Consider the following 19803-nt stretch of genomic DNA (forward strand, 5'->3'; position numbering starts at 1 on the left):
GTCACTTCTGGGAGCTTCAAAGTAAGATGAGGGTTGATCTACTACTGTAGACAACAAAGCAAGGCTGCTCAATTTCTCCATTGATAAAATAAATTCACAACTCTACAACATAAAAATTCATAAAAAAAACATGTAGAATATAGCATATACTATGTTGTCTACAGTAGTAGAGCTACAGACTTTTACAAAATAAAAGCCTGTGAGCTACAGACTTTTACAAAAACAAAATAAATTTAAAAAATTTAAAAAACAAACAAAAAAAATAATAATAATAAAAAAAGAAAACAGCATTGATGCGCGATCAAATATTTATTGGCGTTAAATAATTAACGAGTTAGGGGCGGTCGGTGGCGTAGTGGGTTAAGCAGCCGCCCCATGTACAGAGGCTTAGTCCTCGATGCAGCGGGCCCCGGTTCGACTCCCGCACCGAGCGGCCCTTTGCTGCGTGTCTTCCCCCTCTCTCTGCCCCCTGCTTCCTGTCTCTTTCAAACTGTCCTATCATTAAAGGCATAAAAAGCCCCAAAAAATACTTTAAAAAAAATAAATAAATAATTAACGAGTTAACTCGCCCAGCCCTAGTTATTTTATAGATCAAGTAAAAATAATTAATGTAATTTAGAACAAAGTAGTTCTTTGATGAAACTCTATTTTCTCTCATGTATAATCTGTTGGCTTCACCCTAATTTCCAGGTTTATCAGGGTGTAATTCAACACATAACGAGATAAGAGATAATGATGGTTCTGCTGGTAATTGCTTGTGTCTCACGTGTATTTTTACCTGGCTTCCACACATTTAATCAGCCGTCTCTGCTTCATCTTTGTACTTCTGTCGGTTTTGGAGACTCAGTGTGACGCTTAGTGAGCAGAGTGGGCTGCCCATCCACAGTCTGCTATCATTAGTCACTTTCCTGTTAAACTCTGTGTTTAAGTGGGGGCGTGCTAATGAAACTGATGCTATTCAGCTTCATTCATGTGTCTGATTAGCCAGCCTGACGGATGGACATTTAAACCTCACATCTGAAGTGACACTTCATCCATCAACCATCACAACATCCAAACAGATTAACAGAGAGCCCAGTTTAGGAGGGACGGCTGCCCTTTAAAGTAGGTTAAATTACATCAATAAAAAGGAAAATGAGCTGACATAATGGAGGTTGCCAAGGAGGAAAGACATCAGCAATTATCTCAGAGAAGCAGCTGCTGCTGCCCATCAACCTGGGAAGGGTTATAAGGCCATTTCCAAACTATCTGGAGTCCATCATTCTACAGAGAGAAAGATCATTCACAAAGTCAAAGTCAAGTTCATCTGTAGCACATTTCATGTACAGAACAGTTCAAAGTGCTTCACATAAAATAAAAGCATTGCAGCAGGGAGTGGAAGAAGCATTAAAAATACATAAAATAATATAAAGAGAAACAAATAAATTCATTTAAATTAATTTAAAAACCAGCAACAGTCCAGATAAGTTCAAAGATAGCGTGCAGATTTCATGCATAGACACATGAGAACAGAAATGTCTTTAACCTGCATTTAAAAATGTCTCCATTGGGTGAAAGTTTAATCTCCACTGGCAGTTTGTTCCACTTGTTTGCAGCATAACAGCTAAATGCTGCTTCTCCATGTTTAGTCTGGACTCTGGACTGGACCAGCTGACCTGAGTCCTTGGATCTAAGAGCTCTGCTGGGTTTATATTCTCTGAACACATCACAGATGTATTTTGGGCCTACATTGGCTGTGTTCCAAACCGCATACTACATACTTCCATACTGCATACTCATCGATCAGACAGTATGCAGAGCGTTTACCCACAATGCATTTCGCTCCTGCCCGAGCCGAAATCAGCCGGCCTGAAGCTGATTTCTCTTAAGCTCTAAACTCTGTAAACTTTAGCAACATTTGAAACATTTTCAGGTGAGAAAGTAGTCGTTTAGATCCCCAACGTGTTGAAAACCTGACAAAATACCGGCTGTTTACAATTTTGTTCCCACGAATTCGGTGCTACTAAAGCTAGCCGCAGTGAGCAACGCACTTCCGGTTATTTTCACAAAATAAAATACCCGTTGCCTTTTATCATAGGGAAAGCCATTACGGTACAATTGGTGCTTTTGTTTTGAAAACAGGAAGTGAACCTACCCTCGTTGTAGCTAGCTTGAAACTGCCGTTTTGACAGGAAATGACGATCGGCGACGTTACATTGCATCTTGGGTAGTTTGAGTATGAGTAGTAACCTCATGATGCATACCCAACATTTCGGAGAATCTAGTATGCATCCGGGAACTTCTCGCTTACTCAAACTCGCACACTAACTCAAAAAGTTAGGTGGAGAAGTAGGAGAAGTATGCGGTTTGGAACACAGCCTTTGAATCCACCATGAACTCCTCTGGATACCAAAGTGTTCCAGAGCCAGATGTGAGGCCGTCTGTCCGACAGCTGAAGCTGGGCTGAAACTGGCTCATCAACAGGACAAAGATCCCAAACACAGCAGAATGTGTGAAGAAGAGAAGAATCGATGTGTTGCACCGGTCCAGCCAGAGTCCAGACCTCCAGCTCTTCCTTTAATTGGGTTGCTCTGATCAGTGCCTGAACTTGAATTTCTTTCCTCTCAGAAAATGAAGGAGCAGGCCAGGCTGTGCTCGTCGGAGATCAAACAGATCGACCTGGACATCAACCGGACCTTTAGGAACCACGTCATGTTCATGGACCGCTTTGGAGTCAAGTAAGTTTCACAGTCGGCCGTCAGGTTCTCCACCTGAAGGCGTTTTCATCGGGGTAAACAGTTGTATGTATGTACATGAATGTTTGTGTTTCCTTCTTCTTGAAGAACCCATAAGTTCTGGTTTCCAGCTGGATCCCGGTGGGCGGTAATAAGAAGAATCCAGCCTGGTCTGAAATGGGCAGCAGTGTCTGAAAAGTGTTCTCAGACAGGTTGTAAAGTCGGGGGGGGGGGGGACTCGGACTCGGTGTGACAGGAAGCCATCTCCTGGACGGTGTTGGGTTTGTGTGGAACCCGATCCTTCAGCAGAGCGACGCCACCGACGGTTTGAGAGGTCTGAGGAAGGAAAGTGTTTCAGTATCCAACCAGAGTTCAGTCAAATCAATCTTTCACACAAACGTAAAGGAGAACTTTATGTTCCAGCTGGTGTCGTGTTCTCTAATTTAGAATTTGATCCACAAGTTTATATGATATAAAAGTAGCATCTGTCTGGAGGATTCTCCAACCAGCAGGTTACCCGCTGACCAGAGGTGGGTAGAGCCGCCAAAAATTGTACTCAAGTAAAAGTAAAAAGTAGTCACCCAAATAATTACTTGAGTATGAGTAAAAAAGTGCTCAGTGAAAAAACTACTCAAGTACTGAGTAAGGCCCAATCCCAATTCTATTTTCCTACCCCTCACCCCTTCGAACGTAGGGGGAGGGCTGAAAACATACCCCTTCGAATTGGGACAGCACTTCACACTCACGAACGTAATAAGTCCGCGCCGTCAGTTGTTACGTAACCAAAAGCGACAGCTTTAGCCAGAAGTAAACAAACATGACTGCTGCAGTGGTGTTCGCGCTGTCCTGGGCTATTCGGATATTTTTAGAAATATCTGCGTCGAATCGACGGAGTGCCATCAGGCGAAGGCGTCTTCGACATCTGGGAGCATTGCTGGATCTTGTTACGGTATGTACAATGAGAAATTAATGCAAATAACGCTTGTGAGTGAGCAGCTGGGAGCTTCCAGAGCCGGCGTGTGAATATGATAATGTGTGTGTGTGTGTGTGTGTTTGAAAGTGCTTCTAACTGTACATTTGTGATATCGTGTAATATAGAAACAATTTGCTTGTCTCGTTGGATTTGCTGATTTATTGACTGGAGTAGTATCCTACCTGGCTAACCTAGCTGAAAGCATAAGCTAACGTTTAGCCTTTGTTACTCGCCTCGTTCCGTTTGGGATAAACATGCAGCTCGTGCGTTTTTGAAGCGGTTTTCTTTGTACCAGGTTCAGATTTGATGACTTAAATAAATTCACTGCATTGTGTGTGCTATCAATGTGTTGGTTTGGGAGGATGAAAGCCTGATCTTTCCATGTTTTTCTTTCCAGCAGACGGGTCATCCTACAAATTATTGCCGATTGGACCACAACATGTACCCCAATTTTTTTTTTTGTTATCCCTTGTATAATAAATCTCTTCATACCAATATCCGTTCCAGTCGTTCATATGATGTTGATGTGATAATCATGCTCACAAACCTTTTGTCCTTCATTTCTTTTATTAGGCTCACATTACAGACTGGTAAGGCAGCTTATTTTCAGAAATAACAGCTTAAAGTGTCTGCTGTAAAGTGTGTGGTGCAAATATGGACAATAAACAGTATGAATATAAACAGTATGAATATAAACGGGCAACAGTGCAATCATCGAGAACGAGATGGTGGGGTGACCGGAGCAGGAACAGCGGAGGGCGCATCGGAGGTGCTGCATGGGCTCAGTGATGTTCTGGGGGAACAAGACATGACATGACATTATAGCATGTACTTTCATCCATTGTAAAAAATTAAAAAAAAGGTGTTTCAGAATGCGGTAGTGGTGGCTGTGTGTACAATAGGTGCATGGCGCATCAACTCACCGTAAAGTTTGTCTATCATGCGCTCAAACAGCTAAAAAGCGCTCCGTTTTCTGCTCGTGGCGCTTCTGCTCCTTCAGGCTCTCCTGTATCAGGTAATCCATTATGGGATTGGACTTCCTACTTCTTTTTGGGGATGGGGATGACTTTAGAAACAGATCTTCGTTTTCGGCGCTAAACCTGATCAGGCTCTTTGTTTGTGCTTGAGTCCCTGTGAATCAGTCACGTATATCAATACTTGTGATAATAGGTAGTGAAATGACGCTCATGTCACTCAAAAGGAACTTCTCTATGGTTAACCAACTACATTGCTTGTAAATATTCGTGTTACAATTTAAAAAACAACAACTCTTTCGCAGCACCTTCACATGCATTGACCGATTACTCATGTAAAATAGCGACTTTTCCCATGTGCGTTTATAACAGAAAATAACTACACATTACCACCATGTTAAACTCACACAATACACCAGTTATCACAACCTAAAACGATTAAAACAGTTAAATTATGGCAAAAAAATAGAGGAACTTACATTTGTGTGGTGCTCTCTTTGCTTCTGCCATTTTTAAAAAGACTCGCGATCTCCTGGTAGTCGCGTTGTACTCTGGGAAATATATCATACCCCTTCAAACGGACTCTGCCTGGCCGAAGTCCTCAGTTTGAAGGGCTACAACGGAGGGGAAGGGCTAAGGGGAAGGGCTTTGGAAGAGCATTGGGACAACACTACCTCTACACGTGAACGCGCAAAACGGAGGGGAAGGGGTAAGGGGTGAATTGGGATTGGGCCTAACTGTTGAGTAACGTCTGATTTATTTGTTAACACAAGCATTCAATCAGACAGACAAAAATACTAAATAATCATCTTTAGGCTAATTAGAGTTTATCCAATTGAACAGTGGACACGTGTTCTGTGGGCAGATGAGTCCACCTTTCAGCTGCTTCTGGAGTTTTCTTTAGTTTTCTTTGAGCTTCTGGAGTTTTCTTTGAGTTTTCTGGAGTTTTCTTTGAGTTTCTGGAACACGGCCCAGTTCTCTGGACACCAGCTCGTCTCAGATCGACAGAAAGACAGTGGACACGTGTTCTGTGGGCAGATGAGTCCACCTTTCAGCTGCTTCTGGAGTTTTCTTTAGTTTTCTTTGAGTTTTCTGGAGTTTTTTGGAGTTTTCTTTGAGTTTCTTGGAGTTTTTTGGAGTTTTCTTTGAGCTTTCTGGAGTTTCTTGGAGTTTTCTGGAGTTTTCTTTGAGTTTCTGGAGTTTTTTGGAGTTTTCTTTGAGTTTCTTTGAGGTTTCTGCAGTTTTCTTTGAGTTTCTGGAGTTTTCTTTGAGTTTCTGGAGTTTTCTTTGAGTTTTCTGGAGTTTTCTTTGAGTTTCTGGAACACGGCCCAGTTCTCTGGACACCAGCTCGTCTCAGATGGACAGAAAGACAGTGGACACGTGTTCTGTGGACAGATGAGTCCAGGTTTCAGCTGCTTCTGGGAAAAACTGCTGAGAAAGAGCATCCAGGCTGTTGTCAGAGAAAGGTTTAAAGCCAGCGTCTGTGATGGTGTGGGGGGGCATCAGGGTCCATGGCAGGGAGGGCTTCATCTGTGTGAAGGTGCCACTGATGCAGAGCTGGATGTTGGAGTTCTGGAGAGACAGATGCTGCCATCCAGCTGGCGTCTTTTCCCGGGAGCTCCGTGGTTATTTCAGCAGGACGACGCCAGACCTCATTCTGCAGGACTTCCAGCAGCTTCATGCACACAGAGTGTGTGAGCTCCACCGGCCTGCCTGCAGCCCACATCTGTCCACATCTGTCTCCTGCTGAACATGTACGGAGCATCATGAAGAGGAGAACCAGACAACAACAACCACTATGTTTTCACTATGACGTCTTATTTTTATCTCACCAAAAACAACTCAGAATCACGTGATTCTTAAAACTGAATGTGAAGAAATGACTTCATAATAATTTCTTCTCTTCTTCTCCTCCATCCCTTCCTTTTATGTCTCCTCCTCAGGCAGCAGTCTCTCTTCCACGTCCTCTCTGCATATTCGGTCTACAACACAGTAAGTGACTGTTTTCCCTCGATCACATGAAACCCTGAAATACCAACTTAACTCACTTTTCCTGATTTTAAAATCTACACTCCGTTCTGAGTTTTCTTTTCCTGAACAGAGACCTCTCAGTTTGTTGGATCTGTTCCCTGCTCTTTGTCATCATTTATCGCCCGCTGCTGCAGCCCTGTTGCATCCACTGATGGTCGGCCTGCAGGATTTACTGGAGTTACAGGCTGTGTTCGAAACCACATACTACTCCTACTACTCCTACTACCTTTCTGAGTTAGTATGCAAGTTTGAGTAAGCGAGAAGTTCCCGGATGCATACTAGATTCTCCTAAATGTTGGGTATGCATCATGAGGTTACTACTCATACTCAAACTACCCAAGATGCAACGTAACGTGACGTCGCCGATCGTCATTTCCTGTCAAAACGGCAGTTTCAAGCTAGCTACAACGAGGGTAGGTTCACTTCCTGTTTTCAAAACAAAAGCACCAACTGTATGGTAATGGCTTTCCCTATGATAAAAGGCAACGGGTATTTTATTTTGTGAAAATAACAGGAAGTGCGTTGCTCACTGCGGCTAGCTTTAGTAGCGCCGAATTCGTGGGAACAAAATTGTAAACAGCCGGTATTTTGTCAGGTTTTCAACACGTTGGGGATCTAAACGACTACTTTCTCGCCTGAAAATGTTTCAAATGTTGCTAAAGTTTACAGAGTTTAGAGCTTAAGGGAAATCAGCTTCAGGCCGGCTGTTTCGGCTCGGGCAGGAGCGAAATGCATTGTGGGTAAACGCTCTGCATACTGTCTGATTGATGAGTATGCAGTATGCGGTTTTGAACACAGCCAGTGGCTTTTTTTTAGGCAACATCGGGGTAAAAACAGAATGATTTGCTGCTGGGCGAACTACGGAAGCCCAGAGCGGACGTGGTGCGTATAAACTTTTTTTTGATGGTTTTCGAGATCAGGAGATGACTATCTTTTCTTGAACGCTCATGATCAGTTTCTCAAGGTTCTTAAAGCTTTTCCAAGAACGGACTCGAGCTGAAAATGTCAGATTTCGGAGAACCCAACATAGATCAACGCATCAGATTTTTACTTCTGTTGAGGTCTAACAGCTGAAACTGCAGTTTGTTTGTCGGCCGGCTCGACTGCAGCTCAACAGGCGTTTACACCTCAGTGATCCTGCTGAGGGGACCAGGCCGTCTCCATGGTTACCGAATGATGCACAAGTTATTTATCTCGTTATATTGGCATGGTTGGTGTGATTCCAACCTGATTCCATTCTTTAAATGCTCGTCACACCAGCGGGATTTGCTTTGTGCGTTTTCACAAACGCTCCACGTTCCATGTTTGATTCATAGGTGACTTTATTCAGTTTTCAATGAAAGATGGGTAAAAACCTTTGCCAGAAACACATATAAACACATATAAACACATATAAACAGGGGCGGACTGGGGAGAAAAAGTGGCCTCGAAAACCATCTGTAAATTAACTCGTTATCTGGAGAAAACCATCAGAAAAAAAGTTTATACGGACCACAGGGAGTCCTGTGCAGGTCACCTGGTCTGTCTGGTTGTCACGCTGCAGTTTCAGCAGTATTACGTCTCTTTTTGTTATTTGAGACTCAGATGAACTATGATGTCGCTTCTCATCATATATTTCATGTTATTCTGGGAAAAACATCTCCGTCTTCAGCCAGTTGGAAGCAGCTTCCCAGTCTCGGTCGTTTGCAGCGTTTCCTCTTTGTGGTAACCTCTCAGATATTTCGCCAAAATCTGTAAAATTCAAGTTGTAAATTTGTGGGTTTTTTCAAAGTTTTCCCTCCATCGGGGGGGTTTTTAGGCAGCTTCTTTCTTCACGGCTGCTGGATTCAAGCCAAGTCTTAAAATCATCTGTTGGCTTATGAAAAATGGAGCCAATCAAAGCACAAGCCATCGATTTAATTTGTGGGTTTAGGGACGAGCAATAAAAACGCTGTGCAGTCTGGTGTAAAGAGGGAAAGCTGGCCGCCATATTAGCTGTCGTAAAAGTATAGGAAGCTGTTTCAACTCCTCTTAGATACACAGGACTGTGCAGGAGTCTCTACATTTTGCTGCCCAGGAGCCCGACTCGTGACCTTTTAAAGTGGAGAGGTGAGAGCTGTCGTTCTCCAGGCTTTTTTTAAGGTCTTTTTAAAATTTTTCTTTAGACATCGGCTGCTTTTTCACTCATTTTCTGCAAACTGGGAAAGTGGAGGACAAAAGAAGAGTTTTCATCGACGGGACAGAGAAAAAATGTTGATCAGCCTTCATTTCTTTCCGTTTCCCTCCAAGCAGCCGGACTTTCTTTAACCTTTAAAGTGGTTTTAATCTGCTGCGGCGCTGTAGCCGCCGGTTGTTAAACACAGGGACGCTCGCAGTAATGGCCAGAAACGCACAGTTTAGTGAGGTTCGTGATTGATATGACTCAAAAAGAGAATACATAAACTTTAGACTCAGTTGTGACTCCAGAAAAGTTGCGTTCAGCTGCCGAAATGAGCTGAAAACCATTCATGGTCATCATCTATCATCATCCCAACAGCTAAGCTGAACTAAATATCTGTGAAATATTCCTTACAAACTGAACCAACAAATGTTTTACTGGGTATTTTGTTGACGACCACTTCCATGATGCATAACTCACACAAAATAAACGATAATAAAATTAAAATAAAAGACATTTTGCAGCTGAAGTTGTGGCTGATACCAATACTTATTTCTGCATGTTTCCTGTAACCTTTTAAGTGTCCTGATCAACAGTTCTCCTGGTTTTCAGAAAGGTTTTTCTGAACATTTTCTGCTTTTCCCCTCATTTCCACATATATTTATGAAGAAAAAAAAAAAAAGCCTATCAACCAGCAGCTGTTTAATACATTTATTCTATTTATTTAAGGGCAATTTTTTGATTTCAACTCCTCTCTGAACACTTCTATGAGCAAAAACTGCTCAAAAAGAAGGAGAAACATTAAGGCCGTCGTCATTTTTAGACCTTAGGCTTATTAAACCAGGAAAAACTAAAAAACTTTTAGAGTTTTAGACTCAAAATGCATCAAACACTGTGGTGACACCGACTCTCAGGAGGAGTCACCCAGGAAAGGAAGACCAAGAGCTTCCTGAAGCTCTTTCAGAGTTTTTCTTTGGACATTTTCTACTTTTCCCTCATCTTCAGTCCAGTTTTTCTTCATTAAGCCACTTAACTCTGAGCTGTGAACCATTCAGGCAGGAAAAAGGCTCCTAACTCAAGGGATGAACCAGTGTTGTGTCCACACAGAACAGACAACTTAGCAAAGAAGCCGTTTTAAACTGGATCTTTAGGCACTTTGTTCCCAGCAGCCTCTCACAGAGACACATCATCTGTTCCCATTTCTTTAGCTGCATCTGTGAAAAACAGCTTCATAGTTTCAACTGTTTTGTACATTTATGTTAAAACTGCTTTCAGTTACCAAAAGAGTCAAATTAATATAAGAAATTCAGTTTAAAAAAAATCCTAATCCCAAAAAAATGAACGTTATCATGTCTAAAAGTAGGAAAGAAACAGACAATAATAAGAATTATATGTTATTCAACATCAAGTAAAAGTAAATAAGATTCAATTTAAAGCTTAAAAAAGGAATATAAGATTTAAGATGTGTCACGGTGATGATGACGTACCTGGAAAGGTACCGCAGTGCGTTCACTGTGGTTCACGTTGGCGTCGCCTCATGCTGTGTGACGTTGCTGCATCACAGAAGGGTCGAAGAGCAGAGACAACCAGAGGCTCCCATTCTGAACTCTCCAGCAGACTCCATCACTGTAACGCTCCTTTAACTGGACTTCCCACAAAGAGCATTAAACATCTGCAGCTCCTCCAGAACGCTGCTGCTGGAGTTTTAACCCGGACTAAGAGATCTGAACACATCACAGCAGCTTTAAAATCTTTACTCTGGCTTCCAGTCAGTCACAGAATAGATTTTAAAAGCCTGCTGATGGTTTACATCTGTGATCTGTTCAGAGAATATAAAGCCAGCAGAGCTCTGAGATCCAAGGACTCAGGTCAGCTGGTCCAGTCCAGAGTCCAGACTAAACATGGAGAAGCAGCATTTAGCTGTTATGCTGCAAACAAGTGGAACAAACTGCCAGTGGAGATTAAACTTTCACCAAATGGAGACATTTTTAAATCCAGGTTAAAAACGTTTCTGTTCTCATGTGTCTATGCATGAAATCTGCACGGTATCTTTGAACTTATCTGGACTGTTGCTTGTTTTTAAATTATTTTATTAGTTTCTCTTTATATTCTTTTATGTATTTTTAATGCTTCTTCCACTCCCTGCTGCAATGCTTTTATTTTATGTGAAGCACTTTGAACTGTTCTGTATATGAAATGTGCTACAGATAAATTTGATTTGATCTGAACCAGAACCAGAACCGGGCCCAGTCTGCGTTAGAACTCTGTGTCTTGTTGTGGTCTGCAGGAGGTGAGCTACTGCCAGGGTATGAGTCAGATCGCCGCCCTGCTGCTCATGTACATGAACGAGGAAGACGCCTTCTGGGCGCTGTCGCAGCTGCTGACCGATCAGAAGCACGGCATGCACGGTGAGATTCTACTCTGCAGGACGGGACGCTGCCGCTTTGTCCAACACGATTTTTGTCTCCTGATGAAGTGCGATCGATAAGCTCCGCCCTGCTTTCTTCCTCTTTTCAAGGCTTTTTTGTCCCCGGGTTCCCCAAACTTCAGAGGTTCCAGGTGCATCACGATCAGATCATTTCCAAACTCACCCCCAAGCTGAAGAAACATCTGGTGAGACCACAGTGAGAGAGGATGAGTGTGAGGAGGATGCAGCGTGTGATGGTGTTTAAAGGAGAATTCCAGCCATTTTACAAACATATCCCATCTGTTGCAAACCCAGGGAAGTTGGCCAAAGGGAAAACCGCGAGAAATTTTCATGCCCGCTGCGCAAAGTTGTCCGATTGTGCTGATTTCCATGAAAGCGGGCTCTATCGGGCAAGTGTTTAACCTTTCCTGAGGCTCTTAACGTGTATCAAAATACTTTTGACCGAATTGGCCGTGGTGTCAGTAGCAATACAATTCAACTCAGGGGCTAACCATACCGTTAGCTAGCACAGACATGATACATTTTGAGATTTCAAAAACAGCGCACCTACCTTTCTCAGCTTCCGTGTTCCACAGGCGTGCGCACAAATTAATCGATCGCCGAAGTCATACACTATAGTAAGAACCTCAGGAAAGGTTAAAAGCTTGCCCGATAGAGCCCGCTTTCATGGAAATCAGCGCAATCGGACAACTTTGCGCAGCGGGCATGAAAATTTCTCGCGGTTTTCCCTTTGGCCAACTTCCCTGGGTCTCCAACAGATGGGATATGTTTGTAAAATGGCCGGAATTCTCCTTTAAGTGCACGTGCACTGATGGTGTCTCCCTCTGCAGGACAGGGAGCAGATGTCTGCAGGGATTTACAGCACCAAGTGGTTCATGCAGTGCTTCATCGACAGGGTGAGGAACCCTCAGGAATCATATAAAGTCATTTAAAGAGGTTTAAGGAATGATTCAAGTCACTGTTTGCATTTATTTATTCATACTTTTTCTTATTTATTTATTTATTTAAATTTACCTTGAAGCTGTGTAACATCCCATATCAGCAACATCATTTCTGAACATCTTCTTACCCCCTGCTGCGTCCTGTGAGCAGAGTTCCAGCCTCGTTTTGGTGTTGATGAAGGTAGTCCGGCTAGTTGGCTGGGGTCACAAAAATAAAGCGTTTTGCTTCTCAGAACAATATGCGTTCAACAGAGTAATACATTTGCATCACAAAATCGTTCTCCAGGAAAAAGTCAGACCTCACAATCTCTTGGCCCTATTTTCTCTCCCTTCGTATCACTGCCTGCTGCCGCCTGCCGCGCCTGTTACGGTGTTTGCTGCTCGGTCTGTACAGCAGGCAGTGATACGAAGGGAGAGAAAATAGGGCCAAGAGATTGTGATGTTTCACCTCTGATTTGATCAAATAAAAAAATAAATAAACATGATTTTCTTTGGATTTTCTGGAGTTATTGAGCCTCTCGTTGAAGTCACTTTAAATCCTCCATCAGCTACATTCTGTCTAAGAACTAAATTTATGTTTTCTGGGCCGATCAAGATGCAGATATTGGACTTAATTGTATAAGTATGAACATATTTAGACTAAAGTAGGGTCCAACACACACAGAGGTGGGTAGAGCAGCCAAAAAGTGTACTCAAGTAAAAGTAAAAAGAGAAAATAGTGCCAAGAGATTGTGAGGTCCGACTTTTTCCTGGAGAACCATTTTGTGATGCAAATTTATTACTCTGTTGAACGCATATTGTTTTGAGAAGCAAAACGCTTTATTTTTTAAACCCCAGGCAACTAGCCGGACTACCTTCATCAACGCCAAAACGAGGCTGGAACTCTGCTCACAGGACGCAGCAGGGGGTAAGAAGATGTTCAGAAATGATGTTGCTGATATGGGATGTTACACAGCTTCATGTCAAAAGAGGCGAACTATCCCTTTAACATTCATTACCTGAAGATTGATTAATTAAATTAAATGGGGGGCTATTATTTGGGCCAGTATAAATGAACATATCAGTTTTGTTCTGTCCAAAAAAAAATCATTTTCAGTTGTGAAAACAGAGGAAAAGCTCCAGAGAAGCAGCGATACGGGAGAAGAGCGCCCCCTACAGGCGCCATCAGACCTGATCTGAAACACGACAACACGGCGTGCTTGTCAGATGGCCTTTTCACACATAGTTTGCAGTAATCCTGGTGAAACCCGAGTCCCGGGACGCTGCATTAGAGCAGCGCATTAAGAGCCGTCAGGCCAAACGTGTTATTATTCTCCATCTGTGCCCACAATCCTGCGGCGGAGGTCTGGCAGCTTTCAGCCGCTGTCAGCACTTCTCTGTCCCGCTGAGTCGCCGGGCTCCGAGGGGCCTCCGGGCCTCTGAGGTCTGGGACAGAACCAGACAAGCCTCCTGACTCGGGATTGGTTCTGACTGTTGTGTTTGTCGTCCTGCAGACGCCGTTCACTCTGACGCTTCGCCTGTGGGACATCTTCATCCTGGAGGGGGAGAGGCTGCTCACCGCCATGTCTTACACCGTCCTGAAGATACACAAGAGTAAAGGATGAGTTATTACCCCACGCTTTTACAGCAGTAACACTTAAAATTAAATATACATGGATAGATATAGATATAGATAATATATATATAAGATAGATAAATACTTTATTCATCCCAATTTGGGAAATTATTGTGTTGCAACAGCGTACAGTATAAAAGATATGTAAACAATTAAAGGAAAAACAAGCAAATAGAATAAAAATAGAATAAACATCAGCTTTATACAAATCTACAGTATGAAGAGTAGGGTAAATAATAATTATAGTAATATTAATAAACATCAGTAAACTAAATAAAAACAGATTTGTACATTTAACAATAAAGGTAAAAATAAATTTAACTGAGCAGACTGAGCCAATAAGAAATATAGGGTAAATGGATAATTGACATTATATTGTACTATGATGATAAGATAAAATAAATTAAAATTAATTAATTAATTATAAAATGGCTTAAATTAAAAATAATCCAGGTAAATTCAAGAACTTCAATAAAAAATAAAAGAGACTTAGGAAATGTTTAAAACATATGTAACCCATATGTAACCTAAAAAACAAACATTCACCTATCCATGGGGGAAAAACGAGTTTAGGAAACTTAGCGCTACATGTTTCCTCAAGTTAGATGTTGAGTTTCTGCTGAAATGTGCGTTTGTTTTGGTTGCCACAGAAGACACATAATGTAGCTGCTGTTTCTCACTCTTTGTAAGGTAAACATGCTTTCAGTATGAGGCCTCGTCTGCGTCTTCATTTCCCACCGTTGGTTCTGACATTTTTCATCTGTTTCTTTCTTTGTTTGCTACGACTGCTAATGCTAAAGCTAACCCGTCCCGCCGCTGAGATCGAGTACGCTCACGTGACCAGACTGCAGGGCTGCATCTGATTGGTGGAACACAGTCAGGTGGTAGAGCCTTTGGCGGAAGTCTCTCTCTCTGTCAGAATAAAACATTAAAATGAGGCGTACGCGGGGGGATAAAAATAATGAGGCGTAGAATACCAAAGAGGTAAGAAGAAAAGTAACCAGCTCATTGTAGCCTAATGTAGCGGAGTAAGAGGACAGTTTCTGCTGCACACATCTACTCAAGGAAAAGTAAAAAGTATAGAGATTTAAAACTACTCCTAGAAGTATGTTGTTTTCAAAAAAAGATCTGCTCAGATATCGCAGTGAAAGTGGCATATATACAGTATATATATATATATATATATATATATATATATATATATATATATATATATATATATATATATATATATACATATATATATACACACACACATACACGGTTTGTGCATTTTTCCTCAGAACGGCTCTTAAAGATGTCCCTGGAGGAGCTGAGAGAGTTCCTGCAGGAGCGGATCGCTCAGACTTTCCTCCACAGTGACGACGTGATCATCGAGCAGCTGCAGGCCTCCATGACTGAGCTGCGGAAGATGAAGCTGGACCTCCCTCCTCCAGGTACACAACCGTGCTAACAGCTCGTACTCTGAGGGCTAAAAAAAGCCTTTAACCCTCATACCTGATTTAAAACACAACTTCATTTCTGAAAACAACTTAAAAACATCATGTGTTAATATTTTTTTCCGCTTTTTTTCCATAGATCTTTTATTCCACTTCAGTTCTGATCATAACTACCAAGTTTTCAATTATTTTCAAAAATGTAACCCTTTAAATACCGGTATATATGATGTAAACGCCAATTTCTGTAAAAAAAACAAAAAAAAACACTCCTTAATTTCTGAAATAAAAGATTTATGAAAAAAAAAGTGGAAAGATATTAATATATGATGTTTTTAGGTTGTTTTAAAAGGGGACAAAAATGTCCCTTTTCAGAAATTAAGGAGATTTTTTTCTACACAATGAAAAATTGCATTTTATATGATGTGTATTTTGAAATTCGAAAAAATAGTCAAAAATGCACAACTGGACCAAATATGATGAGTATCACTATCTACAGTGTGAAATTAGAGGAGAAAGTTCACCCCAAGTGGAGAAAAATGTCCCCTCTCAGGGATTAGGGTTAAAAAGCAGCGTAAGAGCCTCTTTTTTTGTCTTATTTCAGGGAAGCCGGAGGAGCTGCCTCGGAAGCCTCTGGGCCAGGAGCTGCCCGTGCTGCTGAGCCCGCTCCAGACCTCCGGGGGGAGGCCGGCCTCCGCCAGCGGGTTCCCCAAAGCGGACCTCAGCCTCCACATCATCTCCCACCAACCAGATTCCATATCCCCAGACCAGAGCCCCTACAAGGACCCCAGGGAAATGGACGCCGTGGAGGAGCAGGGGGCCCCGCTGCCTTCCCCAGATCCCGTCATCATCCACAGCCGCGTCCCGCTAACTGATGACAGCCCCCCGCTGACGGGGCCCCCCCCTTACCAGCCCCCCGAGAGCCCTGCAGCGCCCCCAGCGGATCCTCCATCAGACCACCGGAGGGATCCAGCACAGCCGGACTCAGCCGGTGAGCCCTGTGAAGTCCCACGGACTCTTCCCGCACCCGGAGCCCAGATACCGGCTCAGTCTGAGAGCCTGTCGGCAGCAGAGAGGGCCGAGGACTGCTACCTGGCCCGGCTGCTGGAGCAGGCCGCGGCCCTGTCCTCCAGCGGGGAAGTGACCCGGGACGCCACTGCGGGATCAGAGGAAACTCAGACTAAAAAAGACTCGTGAAAAAAGCTCTAAAAGGCTTTTTTTTTTTTTAATCGATGAACTCCTGCATATAAAAAGGTCCAAAGTGTGTCCAACATCGAGCAATAACTGCTTTAAATGTGTTTTCAGTTGAGCAACAGTATCCTATTGGGTGGTTTCAGGGATGAGATGTTCTGGGGTGGCTGGACAGCGTGAGGCTTCCACAGTTTGGCCTTCTCCTGATGTTAGATTCCATCTGCGGCGTTCAACAGTTCAACAGCTCTGGGGCCGTGCATATGGAAGTTTTTCTGTGCCATCGGAGTTTGAATACGAATTTCTAATATTGAATTTTTACAGCATCAAAATCAGACTTTGAATTTGAAAAACCAACAGTGTAAAAAAAAAAAAATCAATTTCTAAAAACAAAAATCAGAGTAAAAAAATTCAACATCTAAAAGAAAAATTAAACTTCAAAAAAATTAATGGAAAAAAATTAACTTAAAAAAATTCAACATCTAAAAAAAAAATTCAGTGAAAAACAATTAAATTTAAAAAAAAATCAGTGGAAAAAAATTCAACTTCAAAAAATTTAATGGAAAAAAATGAACTTAAAAATATTCAATGGAAAAAAATTCAACTTAAACAAATTCAATGGAAAAAAATCAGTGGAAAAAAATTCAATCATATCAGCCATGTCCACCAACGCGGGTGATGGTGCTTCGGTGAGTGAGTTTACTTTATTTGCCATTTGTGTTAGTAAAATTGAGTAATAGATATTACTAATATCTATTGAGTTGATCTGTCCAATGGAGCATAACCTGATTGGCTGCCGTTGGATGAATTGAGACAGGGATCGATTGCTTCTCCCTGTTTACCCGGATGTGAAGTCTGGTTCTTTTTCCACTGAATTTTTATAAGTTGAATTTTTTTTACTCTGATTTTTGTTTTTAGAAATTGATTTTTTTTTTTACACTGTTGGTTTTTCAAATTCAAAGTCTGATTTTGATGCTGTAAAAATTCAATATTAGAAATTCGTATTCAAACTCTGATGGCACAGAAAAACTTCCATACATGCAGGCTATCACACACGTGGGTTGCAGAACGGCAGCATCCGCATTTATCAGGCGTTTCAGACTCCATCCTGGTTTTTTCAATTAATTTATTAAGAATTATCCCTGTTATCCCCTTTGTTTTTACAGCTGAAATCCTTTCACAGCCTCCGTTTTATGTGGATATATTTGGAGTTATTTATCGAGATGACCAGCAGGTGGAGCTATCGCACTGGGGAAAAACCCTGTGGAGGACATGATGGGACTGTCTGTTTTGGTCATCAGTGTGAGGGAAAACGACGGTTTCCTCCCATCAGATGTTCTTCAGTGGGTTTTGTTTTAACTTTCTCTCCCCGGCAGAAGTTAAACAGATTTTTAGTGATGCTTTGAGATGTCGTCTCATTGTTCTCATCTGTTTCTCTTGGTGCACAACTTCAAAAACAGGTGGAGGGAAACATTTCAACTGGCAAAGCAGTAAATTGGGCTTTAAAAAAACCAAAAGTGCCCTAAGAAACGATGGGAAACCAGCAGTTTTTACAGTTTGAATTACACCATTAAGCCGTAACATTATGACCACCCTCCTCATATTGAGTAGGCACCCCTTTTTCCACCAAAACATCCCCGTCTTGTTGAGCTATGACCTCTGCTGGACCTCTGAAGCTATCTGGCACCGAGCAGTTCGTAGCAGATCCTTTAAGTCCTCAGAGCTGTGAGCTGGGGCCTCTGTGGATTGGACTTGTTTGTCCAGCACAGAGAATTTGGAGGTCAAGTCAACACCTTGTTCTGTTTCTCTGATCATTCCTAAACCCTTTCCAGGGTGCGTTATACTGCTGAAAGACACGGTTCAGTGTTTCCCAGCAGCACGTAAACCCAAAGGATCCCACTGCTCCCATTGGCTGAGGCTCAGATCAGACCTGACCACCTTCTTCCACTGCTCCATGGCTAGAATTTGATGCCTGCAAGTCCACTGTCGGCGCTTTTAAAGGCGATTACCATGTAGCAACGAGGCTACGGAGCTCTGTACGCAACAAACTGGGAACCAGCATGAAGTCGTTTTCAGCAGTTTGAGCTACAGTAGCTCTACAGTAGATGAAATGGACCAAACCAACTGGTTTTCCTTCCTTTTCTTTGGTTGGTCCTGACCACTGCAGACCAACAACATCCCAGACGGAGCTGCTGCTCGACGTGTTCCACCTCCTGCCCGGCGCCGCTTAAATGAGGTAGCCAGTGGTCAGTGGTCATATTGTTACGGCTAACTGGTGTGCAATAATTAGCCAAAATAACAGACTCAAAAATGATGTTATGAGGAAAGTTTAAGGATTTTCCTTCAACGCTGAGCTCGGCTGAGGCCCTCTGCAGCTCTGAAGGAGCATCTTCAAGGCTGTGTTCAAAACTGCATACTGCATACTGAATACTACATACTGCATACTATATACTATATACTACATACTTCCATACTGCAAACTATATACTACATACTTCCATACTGCATACTCATCGATCAGACAGTATGCAGAGCGTTTACCCACAATGCATTTCGCTCCTGCCCGAGCTGAAATCAGCCGGCCTGAAGCTGATTTCTCTTAAGCTCTAAACTCTGTAAACTTTAGCAACATTTGAAACATTTTCAGGTGAGAAAGTAGTCGTTTAGATCCCCAACGTGTTGAAAACCTGACAAAATACCGGCTGTTTACAATTTTGTTCCCACGAATTCGGCGCTACTAAAGCTAGCCGCAGCGAGCAACGCACTTCCGGTTATTTTCACAAAATAAAATACCCGTTGCCTTTTATCATAGGGAAAGCCATTACCATACAATTGGTGCTTTTGTTTTGAAAACAGGAAGTGAACCTACCCTCGTTGTAGCTAGCTTGAAACTGCCGTTTTGACAGGAAATGACGATCGGCGACGTCACGTTACGTTGCATCTTGGGTAGTTTGAGTATGAGTAGTAACCTCATGATGCATACCCAACATTTCAGAGAATCTAGTATGCATCCGGGAACTTCTCGCTTACTCAAACTCGCTTACTAACTCAAAATGTTAGTAGGAGTAGTAGGAGAAGTATGCGGTTTCGAACACAGCCCAAGTCTTCCTGAATAATCCTGATTATGTCACGGTGATGTCATCAGGATGGTCTTTTATGCGGGCCTGAAGAGCATAAAAATGTTGCAAATGAAAAATGTGGATGTTAACGTTGAGAATGGAAAAACACGCTGTCAGGTTGCATCATGGGAAGTGTAGGATATGATTCTAAAGAGTAAACGTTGTCTCTCTCAAATGAAACGGGCTGCAAGTAGACGGCTTCACGGCTCTGCCAGCCATTGTGACCTTCTACAAGATTCCTCCATCC

General features: G+C 42.4%; 1 protein-coding gene and 1 long non-coding RNA gene across 4 annotated transcripts in view; one reads left to right on the plus strand and one right to left on the minus strand.

Moving 5' to 3' along the window:
• Positions 1-19223, plus strand: part of LOC142382326 (USP6 N-terminal-like protein) — a 37611-nt gene extending 18388 nt beyond the window's left edge. For all 3 annotated transcript variants that reach the window (XM_075468053.1, XM_075468072.1, XM_075468062.1), the window contains 8 exons: positions 2608-2717; positions 6605-6653; positions 11117-11237; positions 11348-11442; positions 12088-12153; positions 13692-13791; positions 15097-15249; positions 15854-19223. In XM_075468053.1, the coding sequence (XP_075324168.1) occupies positions 2608-2717; positions 6605-6653; positions 11117-11237; positions 11348-11442; positions 12088-12153; positions 13692-13791; positions 15097-15249; positions 15854-16446 (1287 nt within the window). In that variant the 3' untranslated portion in view covers positions 16447-19223. The remainder of the gene's footprint in view (positions 1-2607; positions 2718-6604; positions 6654-11116; positions 11238-11347; positions 11443-12087; positions 12154-13691; positions 13792-15096; positions 15250-15853) is intronic.
• LOC142390151 (uncharacterized) lies at positions 4445-5191 on the minus strand. The gene is made up of 3 exons (XR_012772142.1): positions 5141-5191; positions 4611-4818; positions 4445-4480 (listed from the first exon to the last, which is right to left on the minus strand). It is a non-coding gene; the product is annotated as an uncharacterized LOC142390151 (long non-coding RNA).
• Positions 19224-19803: the final 580 nt, after the last annotated feature.

Source organism: Odontesthes bonariensis, chromosome 1 (genome assembly GCF_027942865.1).
Source record: "Odontesthes bonariensis isolate fOdoBon6 chromosome 1, fOdoBon6.hap1, whole genome shotgun sequence".
NCBI classification, from domain to species: Eukaryota; Metazoa; Chordata; class Actinopteri; order Atheriniformes; family Atherinopsidae; genus Odontesthes; species Odontesthes bonariensis.